This window comes from Magnolia sinica, chromosome 4, assembly GCF_029962835.1.
Source record: "Magnolia sinica isolate HGM2019 chromosome 4, MsV1, whole genome shotgun sequence".
Classification (NCBI taxonomy): Eukaryota; Viridiplantae; Streptophyta; class Magnoliopsida; order Magnoliales; family Magnoliaceae; genus Magnolia; species Magnolia sinica.
In genome coordinates, this window is record NC_080576.1 from 82182740 (window position 1) to 82204922 (window position 22183).

General features: G+C 40.8%; 1 protein-coding gene across 1 annotated transcript; it reads right to left on the bottom strand.

The window, feature by feature from the left end:
• Positions 1-16858: 16858 nt before the first annotated feature.
• LOC131243286 (NAC domain-containing protein 6) lies at positions 16859-19989 on the bottom strand. The gene is made up of 3 exons (XM_058242513.1): positions 19761-19989; positions 19153-19421; positions 16859-17456 (listed from the first exon to the last, which is right to left on the bottom strand). The coding sequence occupies exons 1-3, from the start codon at positions 19924-19926 to the stop codon at positions 17082-17084; spliced, it is 810 nt and encodes a 269-aa protein (XP_058098496.1). The 5' UTR covers positions 19927-19989; the 3' UTR covers positions 16859-17081.
• Positions 19990-22183: the final 2194 nt, after the last annotated feature.

Genomic DNA, 22183 nt, shown 5'->3' on the forward strand with positions numbered 1-22183 from the left:
GCGCTCATGCATCCACTCAGTCTAAACGTTAGAGCAACCTCTGGAACCAAGAGGGTTTAAGGACTTTCACCCAGGGATATCTATAACACCCCATGTAGAACAGATTTCTGGTGTCCCATCTGGCCATCCATGATATGCCTGTGGAGGCTACGGCCCTGATGTTGCTAGGGCGTACGGTAATCACAACACACAATGCAAGATGCATGAGTCACACAGTCCAATCATGCATCAATCCTCCGTATACTGTGCACTCATGTGGGACAACTCCGCCTATTAGGGAGTCCCATGAACAACCTGACATATGCAATGGCCAACCATATCTCATAATCAAACATTCAGATGATGCGTATGGACATGTATCATGATGTTATGCTGTCAGATACATAGAATCAGCCTTGATACTTGGAATCGACCTCAACAATTAAAATCGGCCTCGATAATGAGAATTGGCCTCGATACTCGGAATCAGCATCGACAATCAGCGTCGACAATCAAAATCGGCCATGTCAATCAGCCTCGACTAACGGAATCGGCCTCGTCAATCGGACTTGACCTTGACAATCGAAATTTACAATTGGAATCGGCCTTAACAAATAAAATTGGCCTCGTCAGTCAGACTCGGCCTCGATGATTGGAATCGACAATCGAAATCGGCCTCGACTAACAAAATTGGCCGCGTCAATCAGACTCGGCCTCGACAATCAGAATCGACGATCGAAATCAGCCTTGACATACGGAATTGGCCTCGTCAATCAACCTCAACTAACGGAATTAACCTCGACAATCAGAATCAGTCTCGACAATCGAAATTGGTCTCGATAATGAGATCGGCCTCGATACTTGGAATCAGCCTCGACAATCAATCTTAACAATTAGAATTGGCCACGTCAATCAGCCTCAACTAACAGAATCGGCCTCGTCAATCAGACTCGACCTCGATAATCGGCCTTGACTAACAGAATCAGCATCATTAGTTGAACTCGGCCTCAATGATTGGAATCAGCCTCAACTAATGGAATCGGCCTCGTCAATCGGACTCGGCCTTGATAATCGGAATTAACAATCAGAATCGACAATCGGAATTAGCCTCGACAATCGTCCTAACAAAGGGCCTATAGAAGGTCACAATGAGGACTTTCAACCAGCATTACCCATCAATGTAGATATTTAACCAACACTTCTCCCAAAGAGTGACCCATGTAAGGGATTCTTTCACAACGTAATGGGCCATACATACATCGCATTAGACCTCAACTATGGGCCTCGAATACATCACACTGGGCCTTGCCCATGGGCCTCGAATACATCACATTGGGCCTCATCCCTAGGCCTCGAATACATCACAATGGGCCTCACTCATGGGCCTCGAATACATCACATTGGGCCTCGTCCATGGGCCTTGAATACATCACATTAGGCCTTGCCCATGGGCCTCGAATACATCACATTGGGCCTCATCCCTAGGCCTCGAATATATCACATTGGGCCTCACCCATGGGCCTCGAATACATCACATTGGGCCTCGCCCATGGGCCTCGAATACATCACATTGGGCCTCGCCCATGGGCCTCTAATACAAGGCAAGTGGGCCCTAACACATGGGCCTTAAATACAAGGAAAATGGGCCCTATCACATGGGTCTTAAATACAAGGCAGGTGGGCCCTATCACATAGGCCTCAAATATATCACATGGGCCTCATCACACGGGCCTCAAATACACATCAGGCAGGCTCTGCACCTGGGCCTCAAATATACATCATGATGGGCCTCATGGATGGGCCTTAATACTAAGCCTCATATATCAAGTGGGCCTCATTACATGGGCCTAACAATACAAGCAGGTGGGCCCCCCATGGGCCAAAATACATCGTGATGGGCCAAACCAATGTGCTTCATGTATATCAAATAGGTTGCACCAATGGGCCTCATGTATATCAAATCGGGCTGCACCAATGGGCCTCATGTATATCAAATTGGGCCCACCCTTATGTATTTTTGAGATCTAACCTATTCATAAGTTAACATAGAGGTAGATGAAGTGAAAATAAATATCAGCTTAATTGGAAACTACTATAGCCCTTGGAAGTTTGAACGGTGGATGTCACTGTCCACTATTTAAATGGTGGGGTCCACTTGAACTTTAGATCTAACTCATCCTTGCACTCATGCTATAAAATGATATCTCAAAATGTTTGGATGGTATGGATATAGCGTGTGCATCATAGTGGGCCCCAACGTCCAAACAGTGGATGGTGTAGAAATATGTACATAAATGTGGGGCCTACGGGCTTGCTGTCATCAAAGGAGCAACTATATAGCTTTTGTACATGCAACTGTCTACACTAAAAGGGCAGAGGTAGGTCCCACGTAGGGCCCACCATCATGTGTATATTTATAATATAATATATAATATATAATATATATAATATAATATATTATAAATATCTAATGTCTAGGCCGTCCAGGGCCAAGACAATCACATGCAACAGGGGAGAGGGGTATCCCCACATGTGTGATGGGTCCCATCGTCCGTGGACGGTGGATGCATCACATGCGCATGGTGTGGCCCATCTAATGGATGGATGGCGTGAATGGCTCCCACAAACCCTGCTGTCTACCACGCTGCAGCTTTTAAATAAAAAGGTGGATCCCATGTAATGGCTACCCCCCTTGTAACATATACAATGTATATTGTTTTTATACATATATATATATATCATTTTTTTCTGATGCAACTAGCAAGTACACCTCACTACCAGTTTACACTTCACTGTTAGTTACCCCACTGTCAGTTAACACTGCACTATTAGCCACCTTCGCTGATGGATGGTGTGGCATATACCTCATCAAGGTGGGTCCCACATCGCCCACCTATTTTGGATCATCCTGATATTCGTGTTTTCTCATCATCCAGGCCCACTGGATGGCCTGGATAAAACAGATGTATGGCGTCGATTTAAAGGGCATGAGCAAGGTGGGCCACACCATTTTGGATGGGTGGACAGGGTGGATTAGACTAAATATATCAAGGAGGGCCCCACCCACACATGTGGGGTGGGCCACGTCCAAGATGGATGGTTGGGATGGCATATAAATATCATGGTGTCTCCCACATGGATGGGGTCCATTGATAGAAGGCTTAGATGTAAACATCATGGTGGGCCACACACCTCATCATCATCATTACCATACAAAAAAAGAGAGAGAGAAAGAGAAAAGGGAGAGATCGGACGGTGGTGAAGGGACCCCGCCACTATGGGCCCTCCATGATCACAATACATATATAAAATTGGGTCCCATCACAAGTGGGCCTTCTAATAGCAAATCCATGGTGGATCACCCACCTATTGGCCTCCTTGGTCCAATGGAACATCGAACTCCTTAGCTTTGATTTCAACGGAAGATGATGAAGTTTTGATGGTTGAGATGGGAGATGAGAGGGTAGGAAGTCGGCCACACACAAAACTCTCTCATAGAGATTTGGGAGAGCTTGGACGTGGGACTCCTTGGGTTGCTTTGAAAAATGAGTTTGAGAATGAGAGAGAGAGAGAGAGGGTTGTAAGGAGAGAGGGATGGGTGATGGAGTGAGGGGTGAGGTGAGAGATTTGTTGACTTATAGGGTTACTTGGGGATAGGGTGTGAGATGATGTGTACTTGACATGTACTTGACCCTTGATAGGATTGATTGATAGATTGATTGATTGATTGAGGGGACACGTTATAGAAATTCTCTCAAAATTCGCATGTGCGGCATTTTTCTCGAACTGAACACGAGCCCACATCTCCTAGCCTGGGTATCGGACCGGCGCGCGAGATGCAGCATCGGAACCGCTGTGATGGCATGGTCGCTAGGGTACAAGTCTCAGGTCGAGCCGACTCTGGAATACAGCATATGACTCAAGATCGGCGCAAACACCAATTACAGGTCGCGAGTTGCTGAAATTCGATCGGGAGGACCGTGGAAGCCTACGGAATAATATGGTCTAAGATAGGGGTCTCACACAAACCTCTGGATAATGTAACTTGCTTATATCAAGGTGGGTCCCATGAACATGGCCCACCTCCAAAAGGTATGTACATGAATATAATATAATATAATATATTATATTATATTATATTATAATATATATATATAAGATATAAGGAGCCCACCATCTAAAACCCTGGAGGTTCTAGACGGTGCAGATCTGATGTAATAACGTGGTGGGTCCACACGTGTGGCCCACCTCATCTTGGCTTCATGAATGTATGTTATATATGTATACATATCAATATATTATAATTATTATTTACTTTTTTATGGAAGGTCTAACGTCCAGGGGGGTCTGGACCTCTGGACAGCATGGATTTAATCCACCATACCATGAGGGTAGGCCCCACCGTCCTGACCTCTAGACGGTGTGGATTTATTGCATATACCATGGTGGGTCCATACGTGCGGCCCACATCAGCCTTGGATCAAACCAATACTTGTGTTTTCCTTCGATCAGGCTCATCCAAATGGACCGCCATGTGGGCTCACCGGTGGATGGCATGGATGACATACTTGCTCATGATGGGCCACACACACACACTATCCATAAAAGAGAGAGAGAGAGAGAAGAAGAAGAAGAGAGGAAGAGAGAAAGAGAGGGGAATGGTTAGATAGAGCGACCCCGCCACTATGGGCCCCTCTCTACATTGCATACATCAATATGGGTCCCATAATAAGTGGGCCCTAAAATTGAAATTGGTAGTGGATCTCCCACCTATCAGCCTTCTCCTTGGCTCCTTGAACTCCTATGCTCGTTGGCTTGCCTTTTGATAGAGGTCAATGAAGAATGAAGGGTTGAGATGGGAGATGAGAGAGTGAGAAAGAGGGCCACACATGTTTTGGGAGAGAGCTTGGACATTGGAAGCTCTCATAGGAGATGGGAGGTTGCTTAGAGAATATAAGAGAAAGGGAGGGGATGGATTGATATGGGATGGGTGTTGTAAGGAATGGGAATGGGAAAGCATGGGTTTGTTTGAAATTTGGTAAAAGAGGGATGGGTGGGGAGAGAGAGAGAGTTGACTTGTGGGAAAAGAGGGGATGGGCATTTGTACTTGGGATAGGGTGAGGTGGCATGGGGTATGGGTGGTGTACTTGACTTGATTTGATGTGACATATTGTAGAGATTCTCTCGAAATTCGCAACACGTGGCGTTTTCCTCGAGATGAAGGCGGGCCCACATCTCCTGTCCTGGGTATCAGATCGGTGTGCGAGTCACAGCTTTTGAACTGCAATGACAGCGCGGTCGCAGGAATTCTCCCTGTCCACGTGATAAAAAATAATAATATATATATAATAATAAAAATCAAAAAAATAAAATATCACGGTGGGCTCCCTGACCGTGTGACCCTATCAACAGGTTGTATGGCAAATGAACATTACAGTGGGCCTAGTTTCTCCCCTGGTCCACGTGGCCTTGTGAACAGATCGGATGTAAATAAACGTTATGGTGGGCCCTGGTCCACGTGACCTTATGCACAGATTGGATGTAAATAAACATTACAATGGGCCCAAGTTGGGTGAAAAATAAACATTACTGTGGGCCCCAGGTCTGAGTGACTTGGATGGAAAATAACCATTATGGTAGGCCCCACATGAGACCCACTTATGTATGTATTGTAATCCACACCCTCCATTAGTGTGAGCTCCACCATGATGCATGTGTTTCATCCAAACCATCCAATCATTTTGGAAATTATTTTAAGGCCATGTGTTGAGGCCCATCTTGGTGTATTTGTGGGCCGTCCATTGAGGCCCACCTTGATTTGTATAAGGCCCATATTATGAGGCTCATTGTAATGTATGCAAGGCCCATGTGACTAGGCCCATCTTGATGCATTTGTGGCCCGTCGTTGAGGCCCACCTTGATATGTATATACGAGACCCATGTATGAGGCCCATTTGATGTACTGGAGGCCCAGGGGTCAAGGCCCTATAGGACGTACATAAGGCCCATTGTAGTATGATTCCACCATGGTATATGTGTTGATTTTATAGCGGGCTACACCTTGGGAGAAATGATGGTTTAATGTCCACATTGTAAGGATGATGTTGGTTAAATGTCCACATTGTCACTCTCTCCCTAGGGCCCATTAATAGGCCCATACCTGTAATGTGTAGGCCGTCTAGGCCCATATTCATTTTGATCAGAACCCATCACCACATAACATGCTTAGTATAGATTCATGATTCATGATCATACGCATCATATGTATGCCTGATGTGAGGATTGACTGATCATTGCACATGCCTTCGGGTAGATAGTTTATGGACTCTCTGATAGGTGGAGTTACCCTACATGAGCGCACGGTATGCGCAGGATTGTTGCATGTCTGATGGTATGATTCATGCACTTGCATTTGTGTGATTGTGCTCATTATATGCCCTAGTAACATCGGGATCATAACCTCCACAGACACATCATGGGTGGCTGGATTGGATACCGAAAATATTTGGTTCTAGCATACAGGCGTCATAGATGTCCCTAGGTGAAAATTCCTAAACCCGATGGTATTAGAGGATGACTCCAACATTAAGACTGAGTGGATATATGAGCGCACGAGGGCCGAATACCAGGAGGTCGCGTCTCCCACTGTATCGTGGTCGGTTGGAAAGGGGTGTGGCCTTACTCACCCGAAGGTAGGGGGCAATACTAGGCTGAGTTTAACCAGCTCACGAATGGGTCCACTATCGACTTGCCAGATAGGTATTGGCAGACTATTGGCCAGACGGATAGTGAGGTTTCTTACGCTCACTTGGACTGTGCGGCTAGGAGAACGACAGTGCCATTTGAAGTGTACTGAATCCCGGTGATTATCCAGAATGAGAACTGTACTGATATATGATGAGGATTCGCATGCTTGAGTTGTATTTCGCACCGCATGGCCTTGGTATGGCTGGCATCATTCATGTCTTACACCGCATGGCCTTGGTACGGCTAATAGCATTCATGGATCCATCAGCATGTTCCGCATTACTCTGATACTGCATAATTATATTACTACCTTACGCATACACTTACACTACTCTCTAAGGTTTCCATAAGTTTATGCATGACCGTTACGTGCAGGTGACGTTGGACCGCAGCAACGCTGAGGCAGGAGCGCATAGCAGATCATCTTTTTGTCCAGTATCATTGTATTTCCCTTTATGCTCATTATACTTGTAAAGTTTCTGATCATAGTGAAAATGTGATAGAGTTTTTGGTTGTTGTTTGTGGGTTATGCCTTGGTTATGCTTATTACAAATTAAATTGATGATTAAAAATCCTCCTTGTAGCATCTCAGGATCGGAACCTGGCGTATGGGTGCCGGGAGCCGAGAATGAGGTACTACGGAGGCTGTCGGCGCTGGATTCGACGATCGAGAATTTTGTGAGCCCGATTTTCGAGTTCGGGGCATGACACATGGCGTATGGGTGGTGTACTTGACTTAATTTGATGTGACATATTATAGAGATTCTCTCAGAATTCACAACACGCGGCATTTTCCTCGAAATGAAGGTGGGCCCCACATCTCCTGTCCTGGGTATCGGATCGGTGTGCGAGTCACAGCGTTGGAACTGTAGCGACAGTGCGGTCGCAGAGGTACAAGTTTCAAGCTGATTCAACTCTGATATGGAGGACTCAGCTTAGGATCACCCGTAAACGTCGGATAAAGGTCGAGGGTTGCTGGAATTTGACCGGGAGAACCATGGAAGCCTAAGGAATGGTACGGACTATGATATGAGTCTTACAAATGAATTCATTCATTAAGACCATGTCAAAAGGCACATGGGTGAAGATAACATGGGAGTTCCTTAAAAGGTTTTTTCAGTTCATAAAACCAACACCTTAAGGCGCGCCATCATGAATTTCTCCTAAAAGGAAAACGTAAAATTCTTATAATGTTGGAAAAGATCCAAACAATTTTTACTCACTTGTCCATACTACAGTTATAAAATTTAACAAGTGATCGGTTTCTTCTATGCTGAACTAAACTCAAATATGCACCAATTTGTTGAGATGTTGTGTAATGGCGAGTTCATGAAAAATAACCAAGAAGAGGCATGGGACTACTTTAATAGATTGAATGAGAACGCATAATCATGGGACACCACCAAAAAATCAAGTAATTTCAAGCCCACTCCTAAATAAAAAGGGAGAATATATGTCCTCAAGGAGGACGATGATGGGAATGCTAAGATTGTGGGTCCCACTCGAAAAGTTGAGACCATGGAACTAAGGAAGATGGAAGCGATCCAACCCACCAATGCGGCTATGAAAAGAGCATGTGGCATATGTGAGAGTGATGCACACCTTATGAATGATCATCCTACAATCCCAACTTTTCAAGATGTGTTGCAAGCTCAAGTGAATTCATGAATGCTTACCAATGCCCATTTAGTGCACCAAACTTTAATAAGTACAATCTTGACTGGCGGAATCATCCCAACTTCAATCGGAGAAATGGGCCAACTGATAATGCAAACAATCGACCTCCCATGCACCGCAAAGTGCACCACAAGTTCAACTACAAAAAAAAAGACTTATAAGGATACACTACAAGCATTTATGCAAGGGAAAATGCAGTTTAATCAAATCACCATGCAGGCCATAAATGATCTCAAAACATCAGTTTTAATGATTGAATCAGACTTAACTGTTAGGGAGAAAGGGACCTTTCCAGCCTAACCTCAGCCTAAGCCAAAATGATAATAAGAAGAGAGTGATTTGAATCCTCCCAACCCACATGTGGAATAGGCCATGTCCATCACTACTCTTAGAAGTGGAAAAGAAATAGATAAACAATCCCGATGAAGGCCGACATACTTAAGGATTCAAATAAATCTAAAGATGATGATAGACCAAGCCCTATTCCACATGAAAAAGAGTCAGTGCATGAGTACAAGCCTGTGAACCCGTTTCTCCAATGCTATTCTCATCAAAATGCCCATCAAAGAATCAGGATATCTTAGATATTTTCCAACAAGTCAAAATCAACATTCCCTTATTATATGCAATTAAATAAATTCCGTCCTACACCAAGTTTCTTAAGGACCTTTGCACAATTAAATAAAATTTAAATGTCCAAAAGAAAGCTTTTTTATAAAACAAGTGACCGCAATTATATATAATAAAAAATTGCCCCCCTAAAATATACAAACCTTGGTAGCCTTATGATCTCATGTATCAGAGGAAAATTCCAAATTGAACATGACTTACTAGACTTGGGGTAAGCATTAACCTCATCCCTTACTCAATGTACAAACAATTACAGTTTGGTGAATTAAAACCCTCCAAGATGACCCTACAACTCATTGACTAATATATTCATATACCGAGGGGATAGTTGAGGATATGTTCGTCCAAGTTGATAAGTTCTACTATCCGATAGACTTTATCGTCCTAGATACATAGCTGGTCATAAACGCTAGTACTCAAATTTCGATCATCTTAGGATGCTCATTCCTGGCCACTTCAAATACAATCATCAATTGCCAGAATGGAGTGATGAAGTTATCCATTGGGAACATGACATTGGAGGTGAACATGTTTAATCTCTGCAAATAACTCAAGGATGTAGATGAGATCCATGAGGTAAACATGATCGACACACTCATGCTGGAGGAGTTGATATTGACTACAATCTCCAACCCTGTAGAAGCCTGTATTGCTCACTTTATGGATTATGATTATCACATGATATTGGTTATAGTGAGCGCTTTATTATATTCTGAACCAATACTTGAAACTAATCGGTGGAGGCCAAGCTTTGAAAAATTGCTCCTTATGGACTCAAAGCCTCTACGGTCTAGCATCAAGCCACCGAAGCTTGACCTAAAACTATTGTCATTTGAGTTAAATTATGTTTACTTAGGTCAAGGAAACACATATCTAGAGGTGATTTCCTCCCACTTGGATGATGAGCAAGAGAGGACGCTTATTGTCACTCTTAAGAACCACAAGAGTGCCATGGGATGGACTATTATAGACCTCAAGGGAATTGACTGCTTAATTTTCACTCACCGAGTACACCTAGATGAGAATACTAAAACATCAAGGCAACCACAACTCTGATTAAATCCAAACATGAGGTCTGTGGTGAAGATAGAGGTGTTGAAACTATTGGAAGTAGATATCATCTACCCTATATTCGATAGTCAGTGGGTGAGCCCAACTCAAGTAGTACCCAAGAAGTCCAAAATTACCATCATAGACAATGCCAACAATGAACTCGTGCTAACTAGAGTTACCACCGGTTGGAGAATGTGCATTGACTACAAGAAACTTAATACTATCAGGAGGAAATACCACTTTCCCTTACCTTTTGTTGATCAAATTTTGAAAAGATGGACCGGTCATTCCTACTATTGCTTCCTAGTTATGGATTTATTCCAAATGGGTGGAGGTGATTCCTTGTAGAACTAATGACCACAAAATAGTTTTATAATTCCTAAAAGAAAATATTTTGATGAGATTTAGTACGTCGAGATCCATAATCAACGATGGTGGTTCACACTTTTATAATAAATCATTTGAGAGCTTAATGAAGAAATTTGGTCGATAACGCCTAAATATTGTGCATTTATCCACTCAATTGTACTAGTTTCTATGCATTCAAAGTGTTTAATTAATTAACTAACATCTATTTTGTACATACGAGGTAAACTGGAAAACAAAAACGAAAGTATGCTTAAGAAGGAAGATTAAAGCTTAAAACATTAATCAAGACAAGACTTGAAAAATTGAAAGTCATTAAAGAAGAATTCACATGTCAAAGATCCAAGAAAATCAAGTATAAAATATGGAGAAAGGACTGAAAAATCATACAATTCAATAAGAGAAATAACAGACTATTTAGTCTCACATGAGGTTAATTCGGTCCAACCGAATGTGCACAGAACAGTCCAGCAACAAACTATGATTTTCACACTTAATTCAATTGGACACTTGGGTCTGACCGAAGCCAGGTTCGATGCCACCAAGGAGATTTTGTGCAACTTAAGGGAGATAAAGACTTCAAAAGAAAATTGAAGAAATTTGGTTGCAACTGAGGAACTAATTCGGTGTCATGAAAGTGATGTTCAGTGTAACCGAAAGCTATAGTCGATTGCAGTCAAAGTATAATGGAAGTGTAAATTTTGAAGTCAATTCCAAGTCGGTGAGAATTTTCCTATTTAAAGAGGTGTTATAAGCCTTCCTAGGTACGAATTGAGGTAGAGGAGAGAGACCTATGAGTTGCGGAGCTTCTTTAGAATCATCCTTCTTTCTCAATCATTTTATTCTATTTTGTATTTTCTAGTTTTACTTATGTTTTATTTAAGATTTTAGTCATGCTTGGCTAATCTCTTAACTAAAGCTAAGGGATAAACCGCTCAATAGATATTTGATTTTTAATTCATTTCTTCAACGAAAGTTAAGGTTTTTATGTTGAATTGTGATTGGATGTAACTAAATTCCTACATTGGGGAAGGAATCAACCTTTAAAGTTGTTTGATCTATAGTCGCCTCCGAGTACATTATATGCTTTTAATTCTCTACAATGTGATTACATAAATCTTCATGAGAGATCAAGCTTATCATAATTCTAATCTATGTTGGATGTCTTTTATTGATATTACTTTGTTATCTTCTGATAAAACGGATTGGAATCTAGATGGATTGGAATCTAGCTCTAGTTGAGTTACCAACTTGAGAAGACGAATTGAATTCAAAATCTATTGGTTGGGGATTCATGGATCCTTAGTCTTTTTTTATAATTATTTCTACAACTCTTTTATTTTGTTGGATTAAAAATTAAGACCAATTGGTTTTTTAGATTAAACTCTTAGTATATTCTCACCAAGTTCCATGTGCATCAACCTCAGTCTTACCAAGTTATTACTGTAACGCAACCCTATATTTGGGTTGTTAACCCTTGGGTTCGATTAATGGTATTACACACAAAGTGGCTATACCCTATCATCCAATGACAAGTGGTCATGTTGAAGTTTCAAATAGGGAGACTAAATGGATATTAGAAAAAAAATGTAAATCTAGAATGTAATGATTTGTCTTTAAGGCTAACCAACGTGTTGTAGGTTTATAAGATTGCCTTCAAAACCCCTATAGGAATGTCCTAAATCTTGTCACATACCAGTGGAATTGGAACATAAAGCATATTAAGACATAAAGAAGCTCGATTTCGACATTAACAAAATTAGCATGCTATGTAAACTCCAGCTTGTGGAGTTAGAAGAAATTAGGAAAGACATGTATGATAATGTGAAAATATATAAGGAGAGGATGAAAGTGTTCCATGCCAAGAACATTTTTAGGAAAGCATTTGAGCCAAATAAGAAAGTCTTCCTATATAATTCTCATCTCCATCTCTTTCTTGGAAAACTACAATCCAGATCAGCCCTTTTATAATAAAGAATGTTTCTCCTTATGGGGCCATGGAAGTTTTAAATCTAAAAACGGTAATATGTTTAAGATGAATGGTTAGAGATTGAAACCGTTTGTGGAGAAATTTTCTCTAGAGGACATGTCCATACCTTTAGAAAATCCTGTGTACTAGGATTGATCAATCATGATCATCTAGAGGTTTATGATTATTTTGGGTTAAGGTTATGGTCACCAAGGCACCTCATTTACCCGTTCTTTACTTCCTTGATGCTTTATCCTTCATGTGTCTTATGTCTTTAACTTTTAAGGGCTCAAATGACTCTCGGACACACAGATGCACATGATTGACAATCAAGGTACACAAATAAGTATACTAAAAGGCACCAGTGATGTTCCGACCTCATCCAAATCTAGTTATCTCAATGATGAGTGGATTTTGAATACGGGAGTGTTATACCACACGACCTTATGTCAGGATTGGTTCACCCTATAAAATGAGCGTAATGGCGGCTAGGTGTTTATAGGTAATGATATTTTTTATAAGTTCGTTGGAATCAGATGATGTACATCAAGATATCTGATGGGATGGAACATATTCTAATAGATGTGAGATACGTTCCTGACCTATGAAAGAATTTGATCTCTTTGGGAGCTCTAGAGTCAATTAATTAGGTGCAAATTCATTGGTTTTGATCATGTCTTGAAGGTTTCAAAAGGGGCACTCATAGTGATGAAGGCATAATATAACAGTAACCTTTATAGGTTGATCGAGAATATCGTATCAATTAGAACAGGAGTGTTTATAGTGGAGTACACATAGGCACGTTTGTGGGATGCACATTTGGGCCACCTGAGCAAGCACAGTATGAATGCACTTTCTAATCATTCCTTAATCCCTACATTTTAAAGTGTTAATTTTGATATATATATATATATATATATATATGAGCATTGTATATATAGTAAATAGTCACAATTATCTTTTAAATCGGGTAAACATATTAATAAAGGTGTTATAAATTATATGCATTCTAATGTATAGGGGTCATCACCATAGTTTCTGGAGGGGGTCATCATTCTTTGTATCATTCATAAATGACTTCTCTAGAAAAGTTTTGAGTGTACTTATGAAGTACAAATATGATGTTTTCACCACCTTCAAAGTATGGAAGGTGATGGTGGAAAAGGTCAGAAGTTGATAGTTTTGAGAATAGATAATGGGGGTGAATTCACTTTGAAGGAATTTAACCAGCTTTATAAAGATAAGGGGATTGTAAGGCATAACATAATCAAGCATACACCAAAGCATAACGGTGTAGTAGAATAAATAAATCAAACTCTCTTGGAGAGAGCCCGAAGCATATTGAGCAACGCTGGGTTAGGCAAAGAATTATGAACTGAGGTCATTAATATGGTTTGTTACTTAGTGAATCGGTCTCCGTCTATGCCAATTAGTTGTAAAATTCCATAAGAAGTATGGAGTGATCATGAAGTTTATTACTGAGGGTTGTAAGTATTTGTTTGTGATATTTACTCTTATGTACCGACAGTTGAGAAAGATAAGTTAGACCAAAGGGAGAATAAGTGTATCTTTGTTAGTTACTGGTAATGGTGTAAAGGGATATAAGTTTTGCAACCGGGTCACATGAAAGATCACGATTAGTCATGACGTTAGGTGTGATGAGGATTCTTTATTCCATAAGAAAGAACACAAGGAATTAAAAAAATCGATAGTAATTGATGTTGAAATTTACAAAGGTGAGACACATGTTGAAGTCGAGCAGCAGAAAGAAGAATGTGAGTAGGTGGAGTAGCCTTTTGTGAGGAGAAATCCACCTACGAATCATACATTACAGGCGAGATATAAAGATGACTCAAATATTGCATTTATCCTCATTACAGATGAGGGGGGGTCCATCTATCTTATAGAAAGCACTAGATTACTCAGATGTTGAGAAGTGGATGAAGGATATGCAAGATGAGATGGACTCTTTGTACAATAATGAGATGTGAGAGTTAGTGGAGCTTCCCATTAAGTAAAAAATGATTAGGTCTAAGTATATTTATAAGAATAAATATGATAAGTACAAGGCAAGATTGGTTGCGAAATGGTATGCGTAGAAGGAGGGTGTCAACTTCAGCGAGATTTTCGCGTCTGTGGTTAAGCAGGTATCTATTAAGTTTGTGTTAGAGCTGGTTGTCTAATACAATCTGGAACTAGAACAAATAAATGTAAAGACAACTTTCCTACGTGGGGAATTAAAAGAGCAGATCAACATGAAGCAACTATAGGGGGTCAAGGTGTAAGGGGTGAAAAATAAAGTTTGTAAGTTTTGGAGGTCGTTATACTCCCTAAAACAATCGTCAACGCAATGCTACATGAAATTTGATACTTTTATGGTGAATCAATGGTTTAATAAGAGTAAATATGATTATTACGTCTACTTTAAAACACTAAGTAATGGTAGATTTCTATTGGTATGCTATGTTGATGGCATGCATATCGCCAATCAAAGCATGTATGGGATCAATATATTGAAGACTAAGCTATCAGAGATAATTGAAATGAAAGATATAAGGGGCTGCAAAGAAGATTCCCGGCATAGACATATACGGTGATGGGGATAGGAGAATATTACAATTATATCAAGTCGAGTACCTTGAGAAGATATTGGTAAAGTTTGGGATGGACAAGGTTAAGGCAGTTACCAAACCTCATGCTGCTCACTTCAGGCTTTTTTCAAAGTAATATCATATTATAGATGAAGAAAGGTAGGTTATGTCTCGTGTTCCCTATTTGAACATGGTTGGCACTTTGATGTATCGCATGGTCTCTACGAGACTGAATATTTCACATGCAGTAAGTGTTGTGAGCAGAAATATGTCAAACCTCTACAAGAGAATAAGAGGTTGACTTTCGACTACTCGATTGTATTAGTGGGTTGAGTGATTAGTAGGGTGTCAAATCTTCAGACTGTGGTTGCTCTTTCCATAACACAAGTTGAATATATGGCGGTGATGGAAGCTTTTAAGGAAAGTATTTGGTTGAGAGGAATGATGAAGGAACTCAAGCTTCAGCATGAAGTCGTGCTGGTTGATTGTGACAGCGAAAGCACAACCAATTTGGTGAAGAATTTCATTTACCATTATCGTACTAAACATATTGATGTTGGTCATCATTTTATCCGACAGGTGCTTGAAGAAGGCGGCGTGACTTTTAAAAAGATCCATACGAGCGTCAATCTGACAGATATGCTTACAAAAGTAGTTCCCACAGAGAAGTCTTAATTCTATTCGACTTCTCTATGTTTGGTAAAAGGTTGATGAAGACGAAGTGTGCATAAATGGTTACTACAATGATGAAGTTATGATAGAGGGGATTAGAGATGAAACTTGGAGTTGAAGATTAAAGCAATGGTAAATATTATTATGAGATGTCTTAAATCTGTACATGAAATAAGAGTTCGATCGATCAACCACCCTGGTCGATCAATCGAGTGAACCCCGAATTATGTAGATTGGTCTCTAGATAGTTTTGGACAGTCTCAATCAATCGAACACTATTCATAAAATACCTCTAAACTCTTTAGACACTTTTGGGCGTGTTCGATCCCTTGAACATGCTAGCTTAATCGATCGAGGATTGCTCGATCGGTGTCGATCGATCGATGCTTCGATCGACAACACGCTATTTTGCAAAATTACGCGGATTATTTCCTAATTCGAGTGCAACAATATAAATATGGGTGTAATTGTAAGATTGGGGAATTCTAATAAGAGATTAAAGGTTTCCAGGATTTAAAGAGGACAAAATGAGAATTTTCAACATTGTAGGTTCTTATATTCTCTTGTAATTAGTTTTTATAGTGATTCGATATCGCTTTGTGCTGTGATTTTATTTTTTTTTTCACGAGAGTTTTTCCACGTAAAAATTCGTGTGTTCTTTGTGCTTGTGATTGCTTGCTTTGCTTGCGTTTATTTTTAAATATTTGATCCAAATTCAGAGTTTGCTTATGCAGCTTTTCCAACTGAAATTGATCTTTGTTGTACAAAACCAAGCCATCTAAGTCCTTTCCTTCATTTTATTACCTATTAGTGTTACTCCTAAATTTCCTTTGGTACATTCATTTCTAATTTTATCATTGATCCATCTCTCTGTCTTCATTGTACACTCGTCATATGACTAACTTTCAATGAGTTAACTTTAAATGCTATTTAGGGACTAGATGTGTTGAGCATGCATATACCTGAGGAGAACATCCCACATGTACTCGAGAAAATTCATCTGTATTTAGAATTTGCAATCTACAACACTATTCACTCATCTTAGTTCATAAAGACGGTATCTTCTCATATTGTGATATCGCCACACTTACCCATGATTTTAGAACATCTCAGATTTATCCACATAATTTCTCTTATGTGAAGGAAACCTTCTAAATTAGCAGATAACACAAGCTAAACAGGAGAATATATCCGTTCATCGACACGGCAAAGCATAGAGTGCGATGGTTACTTACAAAAAATAATAAACACCTATTATTTTCTACATTAAAGGAAAAGGCAGCTGTTTTTTTCACTCGAAATCCATTCAACTCCCGAAATCAGCCCTGAGAAAGCCTGTCGAGGTGCGATTAAATTAAAACTATCTACAGATTGAAGATCATTCACCTCTTTCGGTTCTAAAAGTTCAACACATTTGCATAAGGAGTCCAGTTCTCGAGCCATGGGCTACGCAAGGAAAAAGTGTCCTGCATCCATTCCATGTTGAACTTTGGCAATTGAAGCTCGGGCAGGTTGTCTTTTGCCCAACTCATTTGCTTTGATGAAACCTCGCTCTCTTTCTCATTCTTATTCTTCTTTTCCTCCTCCTCCCAAACATCCTCCTTCGTAGGCATCATTGTCATTGGCAAGTTCTCTTGCTCGGGCGACAAAACCATGTCTGCCTCAGAGATGCAAACTTGTGATGTCCTCATGTCTTCTTCCATGGCTGCTCTTTGCTCAAGCACCTTTAAAGACGTGGCTTTCCTGTAGATCTTGCAAAGCACTATGTCTTCCTGCATGAACAAAAAATTCCACATTAACAGCCTAGAAATGAACTTTCTGATCTTTGATAATAAAACGAAATGAAATGACTAAATTAAAATAAATAAATAAATAACAGTGCAACTCATTCCATAGCAAACTCGACAAGTTTTTGACACTCAGATCACAGTTCTAAAACTCACCGACTCCACTCAAAACTCGGCCAAGTCAACTTGACTCAGCGAGATTTTGAGCCGAGTCACTAGTAAACTAGAATCTTCGAGTGACTCGGCCTGAATGGTGAAAACTCGTCGAGTTGACTCACTAACTCATTGATTCCATATGATTCTCAGGCTGAGTCGCTTGCCAATGGTAGGGAACACATGACCTCTGTCAAGGTGAAGTAGCACACTCAACGAGCAGCATGCAATAATTAGTTACTTGTTTTCTCATTTTATGATACTAGTACAAAGATAATTCAAGTATCTGTTCTTATTCCTACTGTTTTTAGTATATTTTTATTAACTACTGATTTGGGTTAGGTCGAAAAATCGAGTCGACCCAAGGAAAATGGAGTCCGATCGAGTTGAGTTTTCGGGTATGAATTTATTATTAACTCGGTCGAGCTCTGGAAGGTAAGGCTGCACTTTCAACCACACCAATAAGGTAGGTGGGCCTGAAAAAATCGCGTCCATTGAATGATCCTAACCATCCAGTAAATACCACTAGATTTGGATAGCAAAAGCAGGCAGAGAAACAAAAGATCTATTTATTGGCTCCCACCACCGAATCGCTTTTTGGGACTCAAGAAAACACTTGGGTTTTAAGATGATAACCCTCCAATCAGTGGAGAATGAAAGTTTGTAACATGATGTGGAACAATTGAAGGGTTAGGATCATCCAGTTGGGTGACTTTTCGTACCATGGCATGCCCACAGTGGCATGAATAATGGACGGTACTGATTTGTAGGAACTTTATGATGCATGATTTGAAATCCGTGTGAAGATTCCCACCCTCCATAATTGGGTGGCCCTAAAGGCGCCGTGACAAGAACCTTTTCTCCGCTACATAATATTATTTTTTGATTATTCTTTAATACTTTTTAAGTCAATGAAGGAAACTTCACAGAACTGATCCAAGTCAAGAAGTCAAGTCAAGTCTACTTGTCTGACACGAGAACAGTCAGGGCTGTGAATCGATTCATTGGGCTCGGGTTCAGGACGTGCTTTAAGGGACCCGAACTAGAATTCTATCGGGTTTAGGTACCCAACCAAATTTGGACCTTGGATTTGAGTTGGGTTCTTCTGGTCGAACTCAACTATGGACCTTGGATTTGAGTTGGGTTCGGGTCGAACTCAACTAAGGGCATTTATATGGTCGGACCCACGAAGAAAATGGATTAGATCCTACCCGTATGTGTCATGTGGTAAGAATCTGTCTTTCATGCCTGTGGCTTTGTGGGGTTGCCACATATTAATTTAAAATTAACTGGACCTAACCCAACACGACCCGATTTATGACCGGGTCTAGTAAAATGGGCCTACTCAACGTGACTTTTAACCGGGTCCAGCATAGTGGACCGGAAACCAACTCGATTTTAAGCGGGTCTAATTTCCCCAGACCGCTGAGAGTGGGTCGGTTCAAACGGGTACAGAGCGGTCCTGAGACCCGCTAACAGCCCTAACCATTAGAACTCGTTGATTCATGAAACGTGTTCTAGCTAGTACCTTTGGTGAAGGACATGTGTCTGGCACTCTATACTCGTTCATGACCCAGTCCGTCTTACACCCTCGTGGGGCTCTTCCCTTGTAAAAAACAAGCGTCTTCCTCAATCCAATAACCCGTTTCGGGTCCTTCACGCTTCGTATCTGACGATCCGAACCCGTTGCCTTCCAAAATCCATTCTCAGTCGTACGATTCGGACGTCCCCCGTTCGCATGACGTCTGTCTCTCGGCACGAAGAAGTACCATTCCCGCTCGCCTATCTTCGCCAACGCTGAAATCAAAACACAAAGTCCAAATGCTTAGATTAAGCCATTTCACCCCCACATGCATCGGTTAGCCGTTTGTTCACCCGCAAATCTATCTTTCCTGCCAACCGGTCAGTTCTGTTGAACATTCGAACGATGCAAAAGATGGAACGCACCATAAAGATTACATTTGGTGAAAACCATTATAACCCAATTATACACCATCGAAATCCAATGTATGGTTGTGGGCATGTAGCCAATGAAATGAGCGAATTGATTAGATTTTCGACGGAGCAGAACTTTACAGTGCGAACTACCTTTTGAACGGTTCAGATGAATATTTCTAACGAAATAAATAAGCATACCTGGCAACTCCCAAGGGTCATGGCGATACAAGTTGAGGGTCCCAATGATATCAAAGCTAAGCTTTTTGCCGTAGAGAATACCCTTCAGATAGAAATCAAGGAGCTCTTCTTCTGTTGGGTGGAACCTAAATCCTGGGAGATCCAGGTCGGAGGATGTTTTTTCCATGTCTGTAGTTGGTAGAGGTTGGCGTTTGTATAGGTTAAGGGAATGCGGCACGCTTCAATGGGAGTTCGGGCTCTTTATAAGGAGGGTAGATAGGGAAGGAGACAAAATGGGTCATAGGTCTTCTGAAATGTGGAAAGTTGGTGAGGTGTGGTGGGCCCCACGCGCTTCCAGGGAGGGTCCACTCTCATGACCGTTGTTATGGACACGGACACGCCGGTATGACGCGGGTATTCCGTTTTTAACGACTTTCAGAGAGAGAGGGGGGGGGGGGTGTATTGCTGTGTGTGGAGTCCTGACATCCACAGGCAGGGGACACGTGCCAACATGAACACGTGTGTGAAATCTGAGCTTTCCATCAGATTAGAAATAGTGTTTAGATTATGGGCCTTAAATGAGACCGTTTTGCTCCTCAGGTGAGCCACAATGTTCAAGGACCGTTAAAGAGATTTTTTTCTGGTCATCCATTTGTTTCGTCTTTTGTGGCCTGAGGATGGTGTGATTATTGGGTCAGAATATCTAGATTGTATCTTCCTGCTGATGTAAGGCTCATATCTCAAATACGAGCTATATATTGGCATGTGAGCACACGCAGGTCTTCCAGACTGTCGAGGGATTGGCAAACCTTAATAGGAATGTTAGAAGCGGAGGTTTGGCACATTCAAACGCATCCTTTTCCCCACTACATGTGCCGATCGAGCATGGAACTATCCCAAAAATCTGAGCCCAGCTTATGCTGGCCCCCACAATTAAGATTACCATATATGAAGATCGATGTGATCCACTAATCAGGCAGTCTATACTTAACGTTGAATGTGGACAGTTCAATGTGGTCCACTAATCAGGCAGTCTATACTTGACTTTGAATGTGTACAGTTCGCAATTTTATTTAAAATGCATGTTCATTTTACTTAGGGGCGTTCCGCTTTGGAACGCGGTGTTGGGTCATTGATGCGGGGAAGAGCGTTAAAGGATAATGAAAAAGATCACTGTCTTCCTCAAGTAATAAAAACCTTAAATCCATAGTAGTATTTTTTTAAATCCACATGAAAAAAAATTCAGAATTTTATTAATCAATAATTATCTAATGTGTAATTATCTTAATTACACCATTAATAGAGAAATAAAAAACTAAAATTCATAATTATCAAAAATAGCAAAATTCTAACTCTACCTTTGGCATGTACAATGACTTTCTTACGATTAAATTAGTGGCATGTGATTCATCATTATTAGGTTATAGCTTGTTATGCATTACCAGTGTCACACCACGAATATGATGACCGGAAGCTCTATCGCCGATCTCATATTACTTATTATTACGAACATGGACGCGTCCTATAGCTTTCGTCAAACAGTTGATTGTTGCCTGCAGTACTTGCATGGCTTGTTAATTCTCCCGATGGAAAGTGTAAAATGTCACCGTTGTTATAGGATTATTTCCTGGAGCATCATCCATTGGATTGTTGTCTGCACCTTTGTTAGATATCATCATCTCGAGGAAAAGCCTCTCTCTGATACCAACTAACATAGGGAAGGGCGTGATGAGAAAGATCGTCATCTTCCTCAAGTGAATAAGACCTTAGTCTACAAGGCATAATGGATCTCGAATCCACAATAATTATGAAAATTCGAAATACTTTATTGAAATCCATCTCTTAACATAGAGGACCCACCTAGCTTCTTAGAGCATGAACTTCCTTAGGAACCCTTTCGCAATCATTTTGCATCGACGTTGAGTACATATATATTTGACTTAACATCTTTCGTACTTTGTGTGAGCCCCATCTTTGATAAGGGAGTGGATTAGGTGCAGTCAGGCCTCACCCAAGACAATGTGGCCCCTTGTAGTGGGGCCCACCTTGATGCACGTATTCTTATCCGCACCATCAATTCATTTTATCCAATTATTTTAGGCCCCAAGTTAAAATGAAGTAGATCCAATTCTCAAGTGGACCAGACCATAGGAAAAGTTGTGATTAACCATTAATGGGCCACAAAAGTTTTGAATGAAGCTTATATTTGTTTCCACCCTTCATGCATGTTTTTGTGACCCTATCAACAAGTTGGAAAATAAACATTATAGAAACATTATGATGGGCCCTAGGAAGCTTTTAATGGTAGAGTTCAATAACCATTGTTTCCTATTGTTTAGTTCACCTGAGATTTAGATCTTCATTTTTGGGCTCAAGTCCTAGAATGATCAATAAAAATGGATGGCGAGTATAAATATGCAATATATACATAAAGGAGGGCCCCA

Excerpts from the sequence above, each read along its gene's own strand:
- LOC131243286 (XM_058242513.1), bottom strand. The coding sequence starts at position 19,926 with ATGGAAAAAACATCCTCCGACCTGGATCTCCCAGGATTTAGGTTCCAC. Across the intron at positions 19,422-19,760 it reads TGACCCTTGGGAGTTGCCAG|CGTTGGCGAAGATAGGCGAG; the intron begins GTATGCTTATTT and ends TTTTGATTTCAG. Across the intron at positions 17,457-19,152 it reads ACACATGTCCTTCACCAAAG|GAAGACATAGTGCTTTGCAA; the intron begins GTACTAGCTAGA and ends TTGTTCATGCAG.